General features: G+C 40.7%; 2 protein-coding genes across 2 annotated transcripts; both read left to right on the forward strand.

Moving 5' to 3' along the window:
* Window positions 1–1,566: 1,566 nt before the first annotated feature.
* On the forward strand, window positions 1,567–4,574 carry LOC124280234. The gene is made up of 3 exons (XM_046716138.1): window positions 1,567–1,792; window positions 2,373–2,609; window positions 3,792–4,574. The coding sequence occupies exons 1-3, from the start codon at window positions 1,567–1,569 to the stop codon at window positions 4,046–4,048; spliced, it is 720 nt and encodes a 239-aa protein (XP_046572094.1). The 3' UTR covers window positions 4,049–4,574.
* Window positions 4,575–18,142: 13,568 nt separating this feature from the next.
* On the forward strand, window positions 18,143–22,623 carry LOC124280209. The gene is made up of 3 exons (XM_046716104.1): window positions 18,143–18,494; window positions 21,162–21,398; window positions 22,381–22,623. The coding sequence occupies exons 1-3, from the start codon at window positions 18,266–18,268 to the stop codon at window positions 22,515–22,517; spliced, it is 603 nt and encodes a 200-aa protein (XP_046572060.1). The 5' UTR covers window positions 18,143–18,265; the 3' UTR covers window positions 22,518–22,623.
* Window positions 22,624–23,564: the final 941 nt, after the last annotated feature.

Here is a 23,564-nt window from a genome sequence, read left to right on the forward strand (position 1 = left end):
ATTCTTCTTTAGAAACAAGAGTCTGTTCTACAAGTGCAGATTTAAGAGTCTGCTAGTCCATCCATCAGTTGTGAGTGAAACATTCTCAGCACAGGAAAGGTCATTCCTGACCTCAGTTTTAACAGTCTCATACAACATGGGCAAGGCAAAATCTGAGAAATACTGTCGCGAGGGGATTGTTAATGTGGTTCCAAAACTCCCAACATGTTCCTAAACCCATCATTTTGGACAACACTGAATGGCCGCAAATCTTTCACAAAAAAATCAAGAATGGCTGCCGAAATGTCTCTTGCTCGTTTTGACGACGAAAGTAGAGTAGTGTTGTCATTTAGCACTGTCAGGGTTGTTTGTCTCTTGGTTGGGGCAAGCGCATCAAGACCGTGCCTCCGACGCACATGATCAGTCAAATTGATTGTATTTCCACAATACTTCAATATCAGCTTGCACTTCCGACATGCAACTCGCTTCTTGTCCACTTTATCTGTTTTTACAAACCCAAAGTGTTCCCATAGAGCTGACTTAGCTGACGTATTGTTTACGATTTCAAAATTCGCAAAATCCCCGCTGTCTGCTTGAGCTGCCATTTTGGTAAGGGGGATAACTCTACATCCCCCTTATATCACTGCAAAATGCTGTCGCTTATAGCAAATAGAGATTAATCCCAATCGGGGGTAGGACTGTAGGACAGAACATGTTTTCAAGTTACCGTTATTTATAAAACAAATTAAAGCGATAGTATCGATAGTTGATGCAACTATCGATGCATTGGATCGTCATTTCATACACCTATCGATAAAGTACTATCGGGGGCTCACAATCGCGATCAATCGATAGTTCGATGCATCGTTACACCCTTAGTTTAGATATTATATTATATTGCATTGTATTATATTATGTATGTAATCAACGTAAAATATGATAATACGACACCAATTTTGATATTCAGTTTGGGGTGGATGGGTAGTGGATGTTTAGGTGGGTGTATGTTGAAGGGGCCAAATATCCGTCGACCAATTGACTACCCTTTGCGTGTATGTATTTCAAATACTGTGTCTTTCAGTTACTGATCCAAAATGAAGAACGTAGTTGTCTAAATTCAGTAAAGAGTAAGATCACAATCGAAAAGGAGTTTTGCTATAATATGATACTTAAAATGAATCAAATGTCCTCTGCAAATTATACTTGCCCTTCCTCTGAAGATGACACGTTTTAACAAAATTGCTACAGCAGGTTAGAATGTTCCAGGGGGTTTGTTCTAGAGTGACATATCACTTGAGATTTTAATCATTGTCAGAGGTACGAGACAAGACGAGATAACAACGTGATTAAGGAAGTCGGGGTGCCGGGGTGGCGTAAAACACCGCCCCATTGACATCAAGGTCATGGCGTTATCTGGTCTCTCTTTCATCTTCGTCAGTGACGTCACGGGTGGTGCCAGTTCTTTTAAAATACGCGTAGGTGGAATACGGGTACATATAACCCGACCGGAATATACAGACCCGTTATTCCATAGGCAGGTGAGCGGAATTTAGCCAAAGTTTGTGGTTCTACGTCAGTTATTGAACAATGGCGGTATTGTTTGTGGCCTGCATTGCGCTGTTTGGAGTCGTAGTATCAGGAGATGTATCCTGCGATCTGAAACAAGGGGGGCAAGTCTGGAAGGCGGACCCCCGGGACTGCTCAAAGTTCTATCTGTGTTTTAATGGACAGAAATTCAACTTCAACTGTGGAGCTAATGTGTGGGACCCTACAACCAGAACTTGTGTTCGAGCTGGATCTGAATGGGACAAATGTAAGTAGATTAAAGCACTGATAAATTGTGTTCGGACATTTAATATGAAAATGTTGTGAATAAAGGTTGTGCATTATCTGTGGCCAGAGTCTATCTCTGTTTGCCTACAAACCTTTCACATGCCCGTATAACGTGGTAGATTGTAATCTACATGCTCACTCAATCATACAAATATTTGATTCATATGATTTTAGTTATGTATGAAGCCACGTTCCGTTATGCTATATACTTTCTCTAAAAAAGTAGGGGAACTTCATTTTTAATTCACGATTGAAAATAATTTGGAGATATATCGGGGTCAATCTATGTTAATAATAATGAATGTTTTGCTGCCTGAAATAAATGTTACATGTACAAGAATCAATCAATGAGCACCACCTCGCATCGAATGATGATAGGAATGAAAGGATGGGAAATAGCTTAGATGACCTTCATCCAGGAGGAGTCATCCCAAGGCTGATTAATTCTACAGTAGCCTACACTCGTTATCATTTCTCATATTCAATCAACTTGTTAAACTGAATTGATTACATATTACTTATGCAACCAATGAGATGTTCAATTATTTTCCTTTCTAAAGGTTCCATAAAATCTCAGCTGGAGAATTTGAACCCGTGCAGCGGTCAAAGCGTGGAGCGAGCAGCCAAGGGAGATAACTGTGCACAGTACTATGACTGCTTGTCACATGACTCCACGCTCACCGCAGATCCGTACGTTAAGGAGTGTGAATACCCGATGTTGTATAACGACGAAACCAACAGGTGCGAACACTACTCGCAAGTGAAATGTGGACAAAGGAAAGAGGTCAAAGACCCTTGTAAGCATAAACATTTATTTACTTTGAAAATATACTGACGTACATAAGAAAGTATACACCTGGTGTTTTGGGACTATTCTCATTAAAACCATAAATATTTTGTTAGCAATGTTGTAATTGGGTTCTATGTCTGTGGTGTTTTGGAAACACTTGCACAATGTTTGTGACAAGGCAGAATCAAAAACTTTTTAAATATTAGTGCCGTTTTAAAGAAAATATTTTACCAAAGAATCAGGTGTGTACTTTCGTATGAACGTCAGTTTACGTAACTGAATATTTAATGACACCATGATACCCCTGCGGTGTAACTGGCGGCAACCTATGATTGTTGTCCAAGGCATTGGAGATATTAAACAAACCTCTTTTTCATAGGTATCAAACAAACACATGTTTCATAGGTATCAAACAAACCTCTTTTTCATAGGTATCAAACAAAAACTTGTTTCATAGGTATCAAACAAACACGTTTCATAGGTATCAAACAAACCTCTTTTTCATAGGTATCAAACAAAAACTTGTTTCATAGGTATCAAACGAACACATGTTTCATAGGTATCAAACAAACCTCTTTTTCATAGGTATCAAACAAAAGTCCGTTTCATAATTATCAAACAAACCTCTGTTTCATAGGTATCAAACAATTCTAATTTACTTGAAAATATTGATAGTTTATTTTGTTCTATTCCTGATGGTATTATACGCCGTTCTATAGTAATTGCACTGCATCACAATGGCAAATATGCTGGCGACAACGCTGAAAAGATCCATGTCCTGAATAAGCAGATTCAGTGAGTGAGTGATTGAATTCGGTTTCACGCCGATTCGAACAGTATTCCAGTTATATCAACGTGTCTGCTTAATGTGGGAGGAAATCCCGAAGTGATGCAGGTCTCAAACATTTACCACTTTGGTGACACCCAAGCACAAGTATAATACTGACAAACCTGGGAACAGAATCGGTACGAACAGAGATTCGAACCCACGATCATAGGGTTTTCCCATGCCCAGGGGACACAACTCTGAACAGCAATTGTTACGTCAGAGACAACTTAGCCACTTGTTTTCTAACCCCGCGAATAAGTGCTAAACATTTACCATTTTCGGGATAATTGGAAGTTTCAATTTAAGAGATTTGTTTTAATGGAATTATTTTCAAAATATGCAACGTTTTTATTCCTTCAGGTGAATACGAGGCAAACCAGTGTCCGCTATCTCACTGCATACCATGTAACGTGAGGCATCCAAGCTGTAACGGGCTCCAAGATGGCATGAACCCGTGGGTCGGACGAGAGTGGTCTCCCCTTTTCGTTGTCTGCGAACAAGGTCGAGTTGTCTACAATGGCCAGTGTGACGTCACCCATGCGCCGGTACTCTTTAATCCAGAAAAACGCGCGTGCGAGGTTGTCACGGACGAGCGGGATCTAAAAAAACTCATGTAATAAGCTTAGTGTGACATCGAAACGGATTTGGAGTTAAACTTTATTTTCTAAGGACATGAATGAACGAACCGTCCTTTATAGCGAAGTCCACTACAAGTACTGTTATAATGGTCAAAGTGCCATTACTTTCGGAACATACGAAAGCCGAGTTGGTGTACATCCCTGTGAACCCTGTTTGTCAGTGATTTCTTCCCTGTTTTGTTGTTGAGTGCCTCACGTAGAAATAAATATTTAATAAAAACTACTTTCTGAATGATAATCATTTTATGATACAAAATTAAACTCCAAATATCATCAACGATGATATTTCTTTTAAACCTGTCCGTTTAAAAATCGAACTTTGTAGAGCAATTATATAAGAGAATATTGAAATGTTCGGCAATTCAAAAGTGAGAATCGATTTATGTCTTCAGTGTTGTGATTGTATCAATACAGAAAACAATCAACTATCAATTTGAATTTTTTATTTGTGAAACAAAATTCATGAAATATGGTAGCAATAAATAAATAAATCTATTCTTTGCTTGGTGTTCCTTGTTACTGAATGGTTGTTGCAAAGATGATGTCACATAGCCATTTGGGGGTGTATCTTAAGGAAGGGATGTTTCATGAAAACATTTTCACAGCCAGAAATCATCCAAATAGGAAACGAATATTTCGGCTAGATCACGGCGTACCATCCTTAGTTGCAGGAAGGTCATAACTCACGTCAGTTCTAGATGTTTACTATGTGGATGTTGCCGATAAACCAAAGTTCTGAACCGATGAGTGTCTCAGATAAAAAAATCAGACCAACGGACCATGATTTCATCAGTACCAACGGATCTCATTAGTACTGTGTCTTCGGCACCCGGAAGCTCTGATGATGCTGCATGGTGTTGTCCTAGGGCAACTGGTAGTTCTGATGATGTTGACTGGTGTTGTCCTAGGGCAACTGGTAGTTCTGATGATGTTCATTGGTGTTGTCCTAGGGCAACTGGTAGTTCTGATGATGTTCATTGGTGTTGTCCTAGGGCAACTGGTAGTTCTGATGATGTTGACTGGTGTTGTCCTAGGGCAACTGGTAGTTCTGATGATGTTCATTGGTGTTGTCCTAGGGCAACTGGTAGTTCTGATGATGTTGACTGGTGTTGTCCTAGGGCAACTGGTAGTTCTGCTGATGTCCATTGGTGTTCTCCTAGGGCAACTGGTAGTTCTGATGATGTCCATTGGTGTTGTCCTAGGGCAACTGGTAGTTCTGATGATGTTCATTGGTGTTGTCCTAGGGCAACTGGTAGTTCTGATGATGTTGACTGGTGTTGTCCTAGGGCAACTGGTAGTTCTGATGATGTTGACTGGTGTTGTCCTAGGGCAACTGGTAGTTCTGATGATGTTCATTGGTGTTGTCCTAGGGCAACTGGTAGTTCTGATGATGTTCATTGGTGTTGTCCTAGGGTAACTGGTAGTTCGGATGATGTACACTGGTGTTGTCCTAGGGCAACTGGTAGTTCTGATGATGTTCATTGGTGTTGTCCTAGGGCAACTGGTAGTTCTGATGATGTTGACTAGTCTAGTGGTTAAAGCGTCCGGGTTCGATTCCACACATAGGTACAATGTGTGAAGCCCATTTCTGGTGTCCCTCGCCGTGATATTGCTGGAATATTGCTTGAAGCGGCGTAAAACTAACTTCACTCATTTTCTTGCTTGGAGGAATGCACAGTATGATATAACTGACAACGTACCTGATGTCCTGAAGCAAAACAAATGCAAAGCCATTACACACATTATAACTACCGACAAATTGTGTTATATTTAACAAATATGTGTTGTTGTCGCCTCGAATCTTTTCATTTATCTTAAATATACACGTCATTTGTTGCAGCAAAGATCTTGTGACAAAAACGGTGTGTCTGATTGGTTGTAAGCGACATAACTGACATCCATTTAAATCTCAAAATAGATTCTGAAAGCAACGAAATGATGTCCGAAACATTATTGAGAACAGGGACTGATCCCGTTTACACCCACAATTTGTCAATTTTTACATTACCAATTTACAAACAGTTTCCTAGATTTCCCCCATAGAAATTTTTTTTTATATATAAATTGGCAAACTCTGGTCGTCGGTAAAACAACCTAAACAATTTTTTAGCAGTGTTGTTCAGACTTGCTATTAAAAAATATCAATCAATTAACGACATTTTACATGTAAAGATAAATCAACAAAGCAGTCAGACTGAATACACAAACGTCACCCCGCGGGGTAGACCCACAGGGCCCGTCGGCAGCTGAACTTTTTCGGGTGTGAAGGGCACATGTCACTGCTCTTAAACGGCGTTAACACAGGTCACATCGACCAACACTGGGTTAGTGGATGAGTCAAATCACGACAGTGGATATCTAGATCTGGGATTCAGCATTAAACAACCAACCAAACAAACAAAAACACAAAAAAAAACAAGAAACGTCTGGGGCTTCGAGAAGAGTACTATTTTAGAAAGGGTTCATTAAATTTTTTGTAAATATATATTAACAGTTAAGCAATCAACACCAGATTATATGATATATGGTGAACTGGGAAGATATCCAACAGATATACTTATAAAGGTTGGAATCATATCATATGGGTGCAAACTAATCTCATCAACTGGCACATTGTCTAGTATTTTATATCGGATCATGTTTACAATGAAATCGAATGACCCAAACATATTTTTACCTCTTATCAATGTAGTTAAAACAATTTTGGAATGTTCTGGCTTAAACTATGTATGGATATCTCAAAGTTGTACAAGTAAGATTTGGCTTAAAAGTAACCTTAAGTCTATATTATGTAACCAGTTTTATCAACACTGGAACGAATGTAAATCACATTCTACTAAAGGCCACTAGCTATTATAATATGTTTAAGTTATCTCCATACCCTGAAAGTTATCTATTACACTTTCCATTAAACGTACGCATTTGGCTTACCTTTATTAGAACTTGTAACCATAAACTCCCTATAGAAACAGGTAGATGGTGTAAAGTTAGTAAAGAAGAAAGATTATGTACATTATGTAAGAAGACAATAGGAGATGAACTTCACTTCATGTTATACTGTTCATATTTAAGAAAAGTAAAAAATTCATTTCTACCAAACTATTATTGTAACTATCCATCATTAGATAATTATATCCCTCATGTATTGTACGCATAAAGCACTACTGTTGAAAATAAAAATTATGTGAAATCCGGTCTACGTATGCTCCCATAAAACAAATCTGTACATTTGTATTTGTTCTCTCTATGTCACTATTGTGATCTTCATGAGAATAAACCAAACCTTTGAAAGCTACCTCAACGCCCCTTTTACATTTCAGGACAGCTCTAGACATGGTCGTGAAGGTTTTGTTTGAAACTGTGAGCTTGTGAACTTAGAAAAGGCATTGTTCATTTGTTTTTGTTTGTGTCTGGATAAGAAAATCCAGTGATTAACATCATGAGCATCGATTAATACAAAAAGGAATGAGGACTTCTGTCAGCCGAGTCAACGAGTCTGACCACCTGATTCCGTTAGTCGCGCGCCTCTAACGACAAGCATGTGTTGCTGGTGATTAATTCTAACCCGGATCTAACAGGTCATTTACATATTTATAATCTGTGACATATTTAAATCAAATGCACACAATCTCTTCACCAGGTAGTGTTTTTGTCAACCCAATGTCCCATACATCTATTTGGGTTTGGCGGAAGCAGTGAAAACGTCAGATATGCGTTCCATCATTGTCTCCGTGGTACAAAAATACGGGATGAGTCATGCCAGCAGTCTTAGGGTAAGTAGTATCTGTTCCTGGTCACGTGACAACAACAAAGCGTAGCATGTAGGTGGGGGTCGGATTGGGTCATTTGTCTACCTATCTACCTTCAACTTTGTCATCATCAACCGTGTTGAGGGGATTAGCCCATGTGGCTAAACCTGGTCCGTAATTTGTTGACCTGTTGAACTCCCTGGACACGCGCACCGGCTTGTATGATGTCGCGGATGATGTAGCGGCGGTGTTCCAACTGTCACCGGATCGCAAAACAAGGTTCCTCTCGGTCTACTGACGACAGCCCATTTATATTCTAGGGAGACCCGCGCATCACTTTATTTGCTTTAGCACGGTCGGAAATTAATGTGGTTCAGGGACTGTGAGACAGACTAGGCTCAACCCACATCGGCACAGTTCGGAATCTGGACATCATTAGGGAATGATGTCCCTACATGTTAATTTACGTAGATTCTAATCGCATTCTTTCAACATGCATTGTTTCGATATAAGTTATCTCATATATATCTGTAAACGTATCCATGCATTAAAGACGGTTTAGTGACTATTAGTTTCAGGCAGTAGCGAGGTCATCTAGTTCTGTGTCAATATTACCAGGGGAGACTATCTAGTTCTGTCTCGATATTTCTCATGTATTTATAGTCATTCTTGTCGCCTTACGAATTTTACATATCTGATTGTAAATCTTAGTTGGTACATTGGGGGAGCTTATATTCAGCTTTTTATTTAGTTATATACAATACATTTGTAGAGCGCCTAATATCCATCTGAAAGGTGCTCAGAGGCGCTAAGACATTATTACATTATCCCGGTTAACACAAACTCTCTGTTGGGCGCTAGACGTTTAACAGCCATATGACCATCTTATGACACCGTGACCGCCTCAGTGGTGTAGTGGTTAGAGCGTCCGCCCGGAGAGCGGAAGGTCGCGGGTTCGATCCCCGGCCGCGTCATACCAAAAGACGTTAAAATATGGTACTTGTTGGTCCCTGCCTGGCGCTCGGCATTAATTTGTACAACAAGGACTGGTCGGCTCGGAGTCAGTATAATGTGTCTGAGTGGGGTATTCATGCTTCACTGCGGCATGGTATCTCAGTGGGCTAGCACTATAAAACCCGCTTAAGTCTGGGCTAGTACAAGCAGCCGCACATACACACACACACACGCATGCACGTCGTCATATGAGCGAAATATTCTCAAGCACGCCGTTAAACCCAATTTCACCTCACCTCACCTATGACACCGTATACCCATTCACTGCGGGGTGAACAGAATCAGCGTTAAACAAACTCACGTGCCTATTTTTTTATAAGGTGAGATCACATGTTCCTCGTGTGCTTCACTAAGGTTCAGGACTTCACTGAAGTCTGAGAAACTCTCAGGAGTCAAGCTGCCAAACACGGTCACTCACCCAATGATTCCTGTGACCTACGTTGCTTAACGTCAACTGATTTGTGACCTGAGCTCAATGCACAGGACCACACACCACCATGGTTACCCGCATCTCCACTGTTGGTTTAACAGTTAGTGTACTGCTCGTGTTTTCCATAGTTTAGAAACCACAAAGCTGTTTAAACCTTGGGGCATTTAGGGGACCCAGCTGGGTAGTGCATGCTGCTTTCTCTGACGTCCGTGTGCCGGAAGTGAAAACCATGGCACTCTCAAAGGTAACTATGACCGGGCATAGTTACCGCTACCGGGTGATCAGGTCGAAAATCTCCCCAGTAAGTATTTAAAGGGATAAGGCAACCCGTAATGACCAGTTTTCCCAGGTTTGCTAAGATTAGGTCCAGCACCTATTTATTGTTGTTAACTCTTTTGGTTTGGCACCCGTATGCTCTAGAAGTCTTGAATTCACTGTTCAGTCCATGTTCTGTTTTTTTTTATGGTGTCCATTGCCCATGTCCCCTGACTAACCAAGGTCGAGATTCTCCCCGTCCAGCGCTCAGTTAACTCCTAGATGAAATTTTGTCACAAAATTGTAACTGGCTGTCAATGCATCTTGTTGATTGTTTTGTCAGTGGTGTTCGCTATCATTGGTAATAACGGTTATACAGTTACTTACCTATTCAGGTTGTCTAGTTTCTCATGGTTTGTTAATCAACAACCCTTGTCAGTGTTAACTGCGGTCTTGGTCTCTCAGATCGCTAGTCTTAATTAACATTTGCTGCTTATAATAAAACTGGGAACTTTTAATATCATTTCTTCCATTACTATTTTCATCCTTAATAACACCCTGCTCTCAGAAGCACAGTTCTGTAACATAAACGTGCCTAAGGCATCAATAGTTTCCGGTTTTTGTTTGTTTCAGAAACAAAACCTCACTCACTCAAAGCATATATCTTATTGACCATTCGCTGCATTCAAGAGCAAGACACAGACAAGGGAGAGTTGAGGCGAGCGACAGAATAGTTTTTTGACCAATGCTTTCAAACCTTTCCCCCTGAAAATGGCAACCTGCAATTTTCCGGGACATCCATGGGCGAAAGCATGTGCTGATAAATTACCATGGAGATTAAATCCCTGCATTATCGAGGATGGGGTTAGGTGAGTGCAAATCAGCGCTGAAGCGAATAAAGAAACGTACTCAATGAAACGCATGATGGATGCTTTTTCAAAAAACAGGACTGAAATTACGTGACAGATTTAGTGAACTCTGCACACGCTCCACTCCTTTCCGAAAACACACGCACAAATTAGCTAGACAGTCCAACGAAAAAACAACTTTGGCTTTCGACTGTCACCATTCCCTACTCAACTAGCTTTGTCTGTTTGTTGGAGGCGGAACAGGGCATAACACACTGGGTACCTCTAAGAATAGTTGTTCTTTATGGTCTCCAGTATATTAATGCATAACAAGATTTAAGATTTGATAATGGTTATTTTCCGTATAATAAAACTGGGAATGGACACGCGAAAAGCGACAGACACGTTCGCGATTATAAGTGTGACTTAGGGGATCGGATGGACAGGCTTGCTGACTTGCTTGACACATGTCATCGTATCCCAATTGCGTAGAACAATGCTCATGATGGTGATCACGGGGTTGTCTGGTCTAGATTCGATTATTTACAGACCGCCTCCATGTAGCTGTAAAATTGTTGAGTGTGGAGTTAAACAACATCAAAATGTGGCACCTAATTCTGGTGTGTTCTCGACGACTTTGGTTAAATATTGATAAGACGAAATTGATATTGACCAGAAACCAACCAACTCACGCGTAACGTTAAGGACAAATTATTAATATTAGAAATGTCTTCTTATTTCCTTTTCACTTTTCTTTATCGCGATAACTTGTTTAACACGAAAATATATTTTCGGACAACAGTGATTCATTTATCCAGACAATTAGTTTCTTCAGACTATACCTTTGGGTACGATACCACCCGGAGTAGGATTTCTCTGTAAATTCATATCTCCTTACTGGAATAATTCACATCCGCGTGTATTATCTAAATAGTACAATACACCTACGTCATAATGCATGATTCATCAGTGAAAATGGCGAATTCCTTCTCAAAACACGACTTGCAGTGGGTTGTCGTCAGTGAGAAACGACAAAGCCTGACCTAAAGTGAACCCTTGCCACTTCACTATAAATACCGCCACTGGACATACCATCAATCATTTGTAAGTGGAAACTCCACACAGGGGACAATTAAATAAAAACGGCGAGTTGATTAAAATTAAAATAATGAAATAAATAAAATATACTATCTATAACAACAGTAATAATTATTTAACTCCCGTGAAGAGGTATGCCTGTCATATACATGTATATCCTTACACACACAAACAGACTAACGCTTAGTCTCTGCATATACTGTATATAATTTTGATAGTAACAAAAAATCTCATTTAAATTGAAAATGAGCCTCAGTGAGAGGGTAGATTCAGAACCTGAGGAAATCTAGACTTGCTTCATTTAGGGCTTTAGCATTGCAGGGGGGGATAGGCTGTAGGAAAAATAATGTGGTTCAGGGACTGAGACAATCCGATGCCACTTGAACCTCTCGCTGCTCTTAAGTTCTAAAACAAATTAAATTTACTTCATAGTATCCATCGAAAGCCCATTTCAAGCGCTGCTTTATTCTTCTAAAGTTCTAAATGACAGGTATAAGATTGCTGGATAAATGAAAGGGAATGGTATTGTTACGTACTTCACGTGATACTTAAAGACGATATTCAGAAAAAATATGAAATGTTATCAATTATGAAGCATGTGAAACATCGTTAAAGTCTACTCGTGTTCCGGAAACTACCGATAGTTAATTCGCAGAGTTCACATCACGTGGTCTGACGTCATAGTGGGTTAACTCACTGCTTCAGTGTAGTGTTAAGTGACTGAGTGAGTTTAGTTTTACGCCGCACAACAATATTCCAGCTATATGGCGGCGGTCTGTAAATAATCGAGTCTGGACCAGACAATCCAGTGATCGATCTTCGCAATTGGGATACGATGACATGTGTCAACGAGCCTGGCCACCCAATCCCTTTAGTCGCCTCTTTCGAGAAGGCATGGGTTACTGAAAGTCAATATTCTAACCCGGACCTTCACGGGTTGAACTGTAATACAAGCACTACTGATACCAAACATTCTTGAATATCACTGATTGGGAGTATTTATTCAGTTGACTGGATATATAACGTGAGCATGATCAATTTGGAAGAGTGAGTGAGTGAGTTTAGTTTTACACCGCTTTGAGCAATATTCCTGCAACATCACGGCGGGGCACACCAGAAATGGGCTTCACACAAAGCACCCATGTGGGGATCGAACGGGTCTTTTGGTGTGACGAGCGAACGCTTTAACCACTAAGATATCCCACCGCCCCTATTCTGGAATAGTGTTTAACCAGGCAGTGTGTAGATCTCGTTGTTTCTGAAAACAGCTAAACGTTGTTGCACCTTTACTGTGGCAACAAAAGTGTTACACACCTCTCATCGGTGTAATTTTAATAAGTAAAAACACTGGTTTTGGGTGGAAAATCAAGATTTTGGCCAATCGTTAAGATTTTTCAAATTATTGTGTTTTCGTACAGTGAATCTGAAAAATTGATGTAATGGAGATATATAAACTATTTGCTATTTACCCCAATTAAATCTGTTTCGCCAGATACGAGACTGGTAATTCTCTGCCGTTAATGTTAGTTTGTAACTGCTTGGACCAATTAATGGTTTCAGGCAGTGGGGTAGCCTAGTGGCTAAAGCGTTCACTCGTCACGCCGAAGATCCTGGGTTCGATACCCCACATGGGTACAATGTGTGAAGCCCATTTCTGGTGTCCCCCATCGTGACATTGCTGGACTATTGCTAAAAGCGGCGTAAAACTAAACTCACTCACTTTGGCGGAGGTTAGGTTTGTCTGGAGCAGTTATTTAAATATGGACAGGATGAGCTTTGTAAATTACTCAGACAAGGCTTTATAACGTAGTTAGGTTGTGATGAGATGTTCTTGAATGATGTGCTTAGATGACGTGCTTGGATGATGTGCTTAGATGACGTGCTTGGACGATGTACTTAGATGACGTGCTTGGATGATGTGCTTAAATGACGTGCTTGGATGATGTGCTTAGATGACGTGCTTGGACGATGGACTTAGATGACGTGCTTGGATGATGTTCTTAGATGACGTGCTTGGATGATGTTCTTAGATGACGTGGTTAGATGACGTACACTTGGATGATGTGCTTAGATGACGTGCTTGGACGATGTACTTAGATGACGTGCTTGGATGATGTTCTTAGATGACGTGCTTGGACGATGTACTTAGATGACGTGCTTGGATGATGTTCTTAGATGACGTGCTTAGATGATGTACTTAGATGACGTGCATGGATGATGTTCTTAGATGACGTGCTTGGATGATGTGGTTAGATGACGTACGCTTGGATGATGTGGTTAGATGACGTGCTTGGATGATATGCTTAGATGACGTGCTTGGGTGATGTTCTTAGATGACGTGCTTGGATGACGTGCTTAGATGACGTGCTTGGATGATGTTCTTAGATGATGTGCTTGGATGATGTGCTTAGATGACGTGCTTGGATGATGTTCTTAGATGACGTGCTTGGATGATGTGCTTAGATGACGTGCTTGGATGATGTTCTTAGATGTCGTGATTATACGTCGTGTGCTCAGATGATGTGCTTAAATGGGTTAGTGAGTTTAGTTTTACGCCACACCCACATGATTTAGCTCAGATGGTGTGTCCAGACAATGTGTGCTCAGATGATGTGCTTAAACGATGATGCTTAGATGGCGTCCTTAAAACGATGTGTGCTTAGATGACGTGTTTAAACAATGTGTGCTTAGATGGCGTGCTTAGACGATGTGTGCTTAGATGCTGTGTGCTTAGTGTATTTGGTATGGGGAGTGACGTGCTGCTGTGACATGCACAGACCTTGTGCTTAGCTGAAGACGTTAGGTGACGTGCTCGGTGTGACATGCTTAGATAGTATGCAGAGGTGACGTGCTTAGACGGTGTGCGTAGGTGACGATCTAAAGCGACGTGCTTCAGGGATGCATTTAGGTGACGATATAGGGCGACGTGCTTAGGGATGCATTTAGGTGACGATATAGGGCGACGTGCTTAGGGATGCATTTAGGTGACGATATAGGGCGACGTGCTTAGGGATGCATTTAGGTGACGATATAGGGCGACGTGCTTAGGTGATAGGGCGACGTGCTTAGGGATGCATTTAGGTGACGATATAGGGCGACGTGCTTAGGGATGCATTTAGTTACATGTTCAGGTGACTTACGCAGGTGACAAGGTGAAGTGAGTATTTATATTTAATTTACGTGGCATACAGAGGTGACGTGCTTCGGCTTGTAGGTACGAGACAATGCAGGAATTAGATTTGCCTGAGTACTCACTATTACCCCAGCAATTAAAGTTAAAGTACCTGTACAGTCGCTTTAGTCAAATTTACCCAAAATCCATCGTGAACTCATAAGAATCAGTCTATATGAACGTTGAAGTCGTGCACAATTTACCTGAGCGTTCTACTTTAGATATGACGTCACTATTGACTACATCGCCGAGGGGTTACAGCACATCCGTCATCCCGTCTAACGAGACGCTTGTACATGTACACAACACGACGGTGAACTTTCCACAGCAGCTAACCTCTTTCCCCATATAGCTCCCTCCCCCGTGTCTTGGGCGAGGAACTGTCTTTCTTTAACACGACTCTTCCTATTTGACGACAGAAAAAGTATTTCGCCATTGACAAACAAGTAAACGATTTCTAAGGAATCTCTTAAATTATTTTTAGTACCTACGCCTACAGTAAATTGTTGACTGTGTTACTGCGTGGGTTGTGCAGTATAATAAACTTGAAATGAAAGATGTAAAGAGGATTGTGAATAATTTATGGGGTGGGGCGTGGGGCGTGGGGGGTCAGTCGTGATGATGATTTTTATGGAGAAGCATGTTCAATGTGAATGACCCCCTCTAAAATTTATGCACAAAGTAAGTGACCCCCCGTGTATATCATGTACGAAATCAATGACCCTCCCCCCAATTTTAAAGCTATTTTATAATATGTATATGTACACAATTGATGACCCTCCTACCTACCCAGAACAAAAAGGGTGGCACTCCATTCCCAAAAATCATCATCCCCAACTCCCTATTTACACACACACACACACACACACACACACACACACACACACACACACACACACACACACACACACACACACACACACACACACACACACACACACACACACACACACACACACACACACACACACACACACACACACACACACACACACACACACACACACAAATAAATAAAAAAAATAAAATAAAAAAAATAATAATAATAATAATAATTATGAACGGTCCCTAACCAGATTCCTGGGAATCTCTCAAATTGCAATCCCCACGTTCGTTATTCAGTTAGGGAAACCGTATTTCTGCTTGAGCTGTGCCGAATAATACAATTAAAATGAAAGGTGTAACCAGTGGAGGGATTATGTCAAGTGAAGAAAGGGTTTCTAGTGATAATTGTTCACTGCCGGATCTGTACATAAACATCTCAGGTAACGTGTGGTAACTTAAGATCCGGGAGTTGAATTGTCATAAATATAAATATGTAAATGATGTGCTGAGCCATCCGGGGCATTGTTTGCGGATACTGTTTACGTCACAACTAGTCATTCCATGACAGTGTATTAAAAACTAACTTCGTGATGCATGCTTAATTAAAGGAAATATGCTGAAAGTATTTTGAAGTTTTTGTTGACTACGTCGTCTACAACATGGTATGATAATAGAAAAAATATAATATTTGTGGCAACTGCAAGTTTCAAGATACACTCATTTTTGTATTATTAGTATTATAAGGAAAACACTCTGCTCCTTCAAACATTGATAAATATAACCCTTTATTATTTACGCAACTGTGCAAACCAATACTAATTAATCTGGGGTAACCACCCTTGAAGACCCAGGTTAGAATTGGTCTTCAGTAACCCATGCTTGTCATAAGAGGTGACTAACGGGATCGGGTGGTCAGGCTCACTGACTTGGTCGATAATGTTATCGTATCCCAATGGCGTATAACGATGCTCATGCTTCAAAACTCCTCAATGTCTTTCAAAACCTTGATGCTCATGCTGTTGATCACTGGCTTGTCTGGTCCAGACTCGATTGTTTACAGACCGCCGCCATCTAGCTGGAATATTTATGAGTGCGGCGTTAAACAACAAACAACCAAACAACAATCTGGGGAAGCCGGTTAAATCGTTTGCTCGTCACACCGTTTGCTCGGGTTCGATTCTAAACATGAATACAATGTATGAAACCCATCGCTATTGTTATATTGGATGATAATTGCGAATAACGGCGTAAAATCTCACTTACTCCTCCTGCAGAACTCGGATATACAGTTCCTTATACCAAGACATCTTATGTTTTAGGGCGGAGGGGTAGCTTCGTGGTTAAAAGCGGCGTAAAACTAAACTCACTCACTCAATGTTTTACATGGATGTGAGCCTCTTTGAGGATGTCGGATTAAAATCGTCATAATTTCCATAAAACTGTTTGCAAAAAAGCATCACTAAGCACATGTCCATCCCTTAAGACGAAAACAGGCTACTTAGCACATGTCATAATTTCCAAGGATCGGTCTGTCGGGGGGCTTATGACGTCTAACAATGTGATGCATGGCTGTATCAGATTACATGGTGTTATTTCTTAAGTTCCCGATCTAAATATTCGCATCTATATACACATCTTTAACACAGGTGATAAACGTGACGATTCTTGTGTTAAGAGGAATTCCACAGTCTTATAATTGCTACTTAACAATAACTGTGTCAATATAGAATTTGCTAAAGCGGCAACAATGACACTGTTTCGTTGATGTTTAACACCTTTGAAAATAGACAGCGAGACGGGCAGCTTTATTTGCGAAGCTTCTTGTTTGACAACTGTATCTTACTGCCCGGCGAGTGCTCTTTTTCATTTCGTTTGGGTAGCCTATACAGCTATTTGGGGAAATATATTTGTATTGAAGACACTAACGCGCACAGGGGACAATCACTACCATATTAGGGGCTCTGGAAAGACAAATTAGTTGGTGTCAGTATCAGAAGTTGATAAGATCCACCTTCATCCTTTTTGCTTCCGTTCGGACATTCCCGCCTGTTTCCGTAAATGCTGAGTTACAAGAGACTGCGTGTATAAGAAATGGGAGAGGCACAAACACTGTCGCTTGTTTGTGGCGCTACTCCGGATTATGCTCGGAATTTGTATATTTTTTGTTTAATTAAGTACAGGAGTGAAGAACATAAAAGGAGCCAAGTTTCTGATAAAGATATGTTTAAATTTGGGATTTCGAAACACCGGTGCATTAAACGCCTTAAATGTCACTTACGTAAACAAATCACGTAATTAATTACGATAATTGATTAATTAAATTTATATTCTGGAAGGTGTAATCTAGACTAAACTCGAAAACTAAACATGTAAAAAACATAACTGGTGTGTATTTTTGTGGAAATTATCTGTTAATAAGCTGATATCACGATATACCCCAACCCTCGTCTTCCTAGCCAATCGCTGACGTGAGGCTCAAGTCGTCAGTCTGTTACTTCGCGGATCTATCACGAGGTGCGCACGTCACATCAAGAAAGGGAACCCATCTCCAATCAACTGTCAGATTTGACAAACAGAATCTTCTACAGCAGTGACGTCACAAAAGACGAGCCAGGAAACTATCTATACACCTAGTGGGCGTTCCTTGTCTGTAATAGGTATAAATAACCCGCTATGCCCCATCCAGATCACAATTCACAGGGATATACGAGAAACTGTATATTGCAGGAGTTTAAATCAACCGAGCTCTCGTATAACTGTTAAAGAACATCAGGTGAATTAGTGTCTCTGAATTTTTATCACATCATGGCATTTCGAATTGTTCTGGCTTGTTTACTCGTAGCCATGGCAACGGCGACAGAATCAGTGGGTAGTTGTGTGGTGAAGGGCAACCCCGATTTCAGACCAGATCCCGATGACTGTTCCGTGTTTTATGTGTGCGCAAATGATATCCTGTACAAGTTCAACTGTTCGAACAGCGTGTTCGATCCCGTGACCAGAACTTGTGTAGGCAGGGGATCTACCTACGACACATGTAAGTACTATTTATCTAATTCTATTTTAAGAGTTTAGTGAGTTTAGTTTTACGCTGCATTCAGCAATATTCCAGCAATATGGCGGCATTTATGTTAAGAACGTGCTTAGGTAGCCTAGTGGTTAAAGTGTTCGATCTATCGGGCTCTATTCCCACATGGTTACAATGTTTGATTCCCGTTTGTGGTGTAACCCGCCGTAATATTGTTGAAATATTACGAAAAACAAAGGAAACTCACTTTATTTACAAATAGTCACTTCGATATCCTTGTACTGAGTGAGTTTAGTTTTAGCAAAATGGAAGCACGGCGGGGGACACCGGACACCGGCTTCACACATTGTATCCACGTGGGGAATCGAACCCGGGGCTTCGGCGTGACGAGCGAACGCTTTAACCACTAGGCTACATGGGTACAATGTGTGAAGCCCATTTCTGGTGTCCTCTGACGTGATATTGCTAAGAGCGGCGTAAAACCATGCTCACTCACTCACTAACACAAACTGTACCTCCCGCGTAAAGTAATGGTTTCTTCAGAAACCTGTCGATAATCGTGTTCACAAGTCAAGCGACCGACGTTTCTTTTCAAAGATACTATTTTCTCTGTGACGTAAAGCACACAATGGTGATAAATAATATCTTTCATCCCTCACCTCTCATCCCTAGAAGAAAATTGCAAAATGTCACAAACTATCATCGCTCAAGCCAGTACTTTTTACGAAATATGACAGTCAGCCAAAACAGGCGTCCTACAAGCAGCTGACGCGATACGGCAATGTTTTATTCCAGTATTCCCGTCAGCAAACCGCGAAATACTTCGCAAGTGCAAGCCTTGTGTTGTGCAGCGCGTCAATCCTCGTCGTCGGCGATGCTGCATGTCGGCTTTATTTCGGCCACGTATTAGCTGAGAAGTTGAGGTGGCGTGGCTGTGTACATTGTCACAGGTCCCTGTTGTCGTGCTGCGAACCCCGATGGTGACGTTGTGCATGACAATGACATCGCACCTCACAGCGGACATGCGGGACCTGCCTCCGGACTAATTAGACATTTTGAAGGATTCTTGTCAACTTAGAAATTCATCATGTCGTTCAGCAAATGGTTACAAATAGACAATTCTTGTGACGTCTCACTTTTGTTTTAATTGTGTTGTATTCCTATAAACTTATGCCTTATATCTAGAACGACTTATCAATATATAATGATCTATTGTGAATAATTAGTACTTTACTTTAAACATATTTTATTCGAAAATGAAATGGATTGGGCACAAGTAGGAACGCCCTTTCCCAGAAGTTACATATGTCATATTTACAATATAAAAACATTGACAACAGGTTTTTGTGGAAGGAATTTACAAGGTATTTAAACAGGATTTGTATAGTATATACAAGAATAAACCAACAAAAATCTTTCAGTGAGCTTAATGTATTCTTGTGACGTCACACTTTTGTTTTAATTGTGTTGTATTCCTATAAACTTATGCCTTATAGCTAGAACGCCTTATCAATATATAATGATCTATTGTGAATAATGAGTATTCAACATCATTCAAGACTTATGCCCAAGTGTGTGGTTGGTTGTGTTTGGTCCCTCGACAGCGTTATATATTAAAGTGAAATAAAGACCTTAAAAGTGTGCATTTGTGTATTTGAATTATTCAGAACATACATATTATTGATTCCACTTTCGTCTCATAGTTTCTGTGAATATGAAGTTATGACTTCTTTGATAATGTTGAGCATTATTGGTTAATCTTTGAGACATGTATTTGATGGTAAAAAAAATCCTAAAAGCGTGTATTTGTGCATTTGAGGTTTTCAGAATCTACATAGCATTAAAACCACCGGTGTCTGAGAAACCTTCTGTGAATGTGAAGAAATTCCTTTTTCAACTATACGACCCTTCAAAAGTTTAGACTCACTCGTGTAAATCTAGCCACTTACTTCAGGCAACTGTTCTAAACTAGATTTTGCAAAATATTCCATACTGTTTAAAGGTACTGTTTACATATGAACTGATGTATTGTAAAACGTTGAAAAGATTGTTGTCATGAGTTCAATAAATGATAAAACTCAGTGAAAATTGGCGAATTCTTAACAAAACTTTACACCAAAACGCAGCTGTTCACATGCACGATATTTGCACATTCTTTTCAGCAATTTGATCCATGATCCTCGTGCAATTCATCTGCATAAGGTTTGCAGTTGGTTCCCCTAAGTTAGTGGAGAATTTCATCTTCGATGTAACCACACACATATATATATACTAGTATATACATGTACATAAGATATAGTGAGTGCTTTAAGTGAGTCTAAACTTTTGATGGGTAGTATATGTTGAGACAATCTTTGAGACAATTTTTGATTGTAAGGAAAGACATCAAAAGGGTGAATGTGTGCATCCTCCATGACAACAACAACACACTGTGTTGTATGACCAACGAAGACTACCTTTAAAATATTTTGTGACAAGGAATTTCATGCGACATTAGTCTAGATTCCATGTCACTCCTGAAACCTCGTTAATCCAGAAACCCGTCGATGCGGATTCTATGTCATGCCTGGAACTTTGAGTCAAGAGTCTCTTTAGTCAGGAAACCAAGTTTGGTCCGGAAACCCCCCAAAATGAAATAAATTATTTAATTAATCTTTCTCAAATATTGTTCTCCAGGTACCAAGAAGGACACCCCAGCACAGACGGTCATCTGTCTCCCCGGGTCTCGTGCCCTGATTCCCCACCCCGAAAACTGTGCCCAGTACTACAACTGCTCCGACCCCAAGCAGAGGTTCAGGTGGCCTGAGCATCTGAGGGAGTGTCCCTACCCCCAACTCTACAACGTCATCACGAAACAGTGCGAACACTATAGTATGGTGAAGTGCGGTGACAGAGAACAGCCAATCAGTCACTGTGAGTATACTAGTCATTTTGACGTCCACCACAGAACCTCTGTAATCTGGACCTTTTTTATAGCCCGAAGATCAATAACCCTTTGTCGGCATTAAATGAACGTGTCACTGCGGTTTTTCCATATAATTACGTTCTGATCAGGAACACTAGTTTTAACCTATCTCCACGTCGCTAACTTTGTCGGGGCGGTGGGGTAGCCCAGTGGTTAAAGCGTTCGCTCGTCACGGGTTCGTTTCCCCACATGGGTACAATGTGTGAAGCCCATTCCTGGTGTCCCCCGCAGTGATATTGCTGGAATTTTGCTAAAAGCGGAGTAAAACCCTACTCACATATTCACTCACACGCTAACTTTGTCAGACCAGGTGCGATGGCACACTTAGCTGAATGTGTGAAGCCGATTTCTGGTGCTCCCGTGCCATGATATGGATTGGTCCCCACAATCTGTGGTGGTCGTACGGAGATCGGTGACCTGGTTGATAGCGTGTCATCGTACACGGTGTTCAAAATGTCAATCACGGGTTTGTCTGGTCCAGACTGAATTGTTTACAGCCAGACGTCATGACGCTGGAACATCATTAAAATACAAACAAACAAACAAACAAGATGCTGTTATTAACAAATGCGTTTATTCCTTCTCCGAACGTGTGGGCGGTGAGGTCACGCAATGGTTAAAGCGTTCGCCCGTCAAGTCTTGGGCCACTTGGGCTATTTACAAGATTGCCTCCCTTAGATGTTGCAGTAATCTATGACGGTGGGTTGGAATCCCGGTTCGTCCTAATTTATTCTAAAGGTGTCCTTATCACAAAAAATATATACATAGGGTAGCTTAATGGTAAAAGCGTTCGCTTGTCACGTCGAAGACCCGGATTTGATTCCCACATGAGTGTCCCTCGCAGTGATATTGCTGATATATTTCTGAAAGCGCCGTAAAATCATACTCACCTGAAACAAATCATTCATTCTCTCTTTCTCTCCCGTACAGGCGACTACCGGGCGAACCAATGCCAGGCTTGCTCACTGTATCCCCTGCATCGTGCGCTACCCAAGTTGCAAGGGTCTTCCCGACGGCTTGAACCAGTGGGTAGGGAGGGAAGACTCCCCATACTATGTCGTGTGTAACGGGGGACGGATGGTATATTCGGGTTTGTGCAACCAGGCGTACGGACCACAGACCTTCGACAAGGTCAGGAAGATGTGCGTTGAAGTCACTCTTTAACGACATGAAGATCAAGAACCTTTTCGATTTCTTGCAGTTGGTATTGTTTCTGAACTTCCTCTTTCATGATTTGTCATTCCTGTTTTGGCAGTGATATTCACTTTTATATTTATTTAATATTTTCCCGGACCTTTTCAGCGTAATCCACCAATCATATAATACATGGTTGGGGCGAAGTAGAAATCCAATTTAGACATCCAGGTTTCTTTCATGTGTTCAAGGAATTAGATGTAACCAATACGCCTCCTTATTAGGATTTCGTTAGTTTTTGTGTTTGCACATGAGTAAATAATGAAGACTGCCATGACCATACCTTCTCTTGCCTAAATTATTTTGCAGTTTGAAAGAACTGTTTTATTTGTTATGATACAAAGCTGGTATTAAAAACTGAAGTATTGACCAGTCAGTTATTGAATGTGTACACAAGTCCCGTTGCTGCTGGTTTCGACTAGCGTTGTATTCATTTTTGAATCTTTAATCCTTGTAATTATTATGAAGAATATGTTGTGATTGTGCGTTGTGTGAGCAGTATTGCATAAACTGGTTGTAAACCTAAACTTGATTCGTCAACCATAACCGGTTGTATTCATGCTGTGTTGAACATATTCGTTAATAAGAGTGTAGTGTTTGTTGAATATGGTATTTTGTAAATATGTTTGATTAAATAAATATTTCTACAAATTATTTCTTTTCTCGATGTCTGTTACTTCGTTACATTCGTCCCTTTTGAGTTTGATGGCGGAGTAATGAAGGAATTTATAGATACAGGAGGCTACATATCCAAGGATGCAGTGCCAACTATTTTCCACTCACTCACTCGGTCTGTGGCTTACATTTGTCCCATTCAGATCCAGCTGGAACACGCGTTCTGGTTGTAGGGTCCCAAACATTAGCTCCACAAGTGAAGTTGAATTTCTGCCCATTAGAACACAGGTAGAGCTTGCAAACTA

Source organism: Haliotis rubra, unplaced genomic scaffold, assembly GCF_003918875.1.
Source record: "Haliotis rubra isolate DU_JTF1 unplaced genomic scaffold, ASM391887v1 Scf262, whole genome shotgun sequence".
NCBI classification, from domain to species: Eukaryota; Metazoa; Mollusca; class Gastropoda; order Lepetellida; family Haliotidae; genus Haliotis; species Haliotis rubra.

Bases quoted from the DNA above. Each gene is read 5' to 3' on its own strand.
- LOC124280234 (XM_046716138.1), top strand. From the start codon at position 1,567: ATGGCGGTATTGTTTGTGGCCTGCATTGCGCTGTTTGGAGTCGTAGTA. The intron at 1,793-2,372 runs GTAAGTAGATTA...TCCTTTCTAAAG, and splicing joins TGGATCTGAATGGGACAAAT to GTTCCATAAAATCTCAGCTG. The intron at 2,610-3,791 runs GTAAGCATAAAC...TTATTCCTTCAG, and splicing joins GAAAGAGGTCAAAGACCCTT to GTGAATACGAGGCAAACCAG.
- LOC124280209 (XM_046716104.1), top strand. From the start codon at position 18,266: ATGGCATTTCGAATTGTTCTGGCTTGTTTACTCGTAGCCATGGCAACG. The intron at 18,495-21,161 runs GTAAGTACTATT...ATTGTTCTCCAG, and splicing joins GGGATCTACCTACGACACAT to GTACCAAGAAGGACACCCCA. The intron at 21,399-22,380 runs GTGAGTATACTA...TCTCCCGTACAG, and splicing joins AGAACAGCCAATCAGTCACT to GCGACTACCGGGCGAACCAA.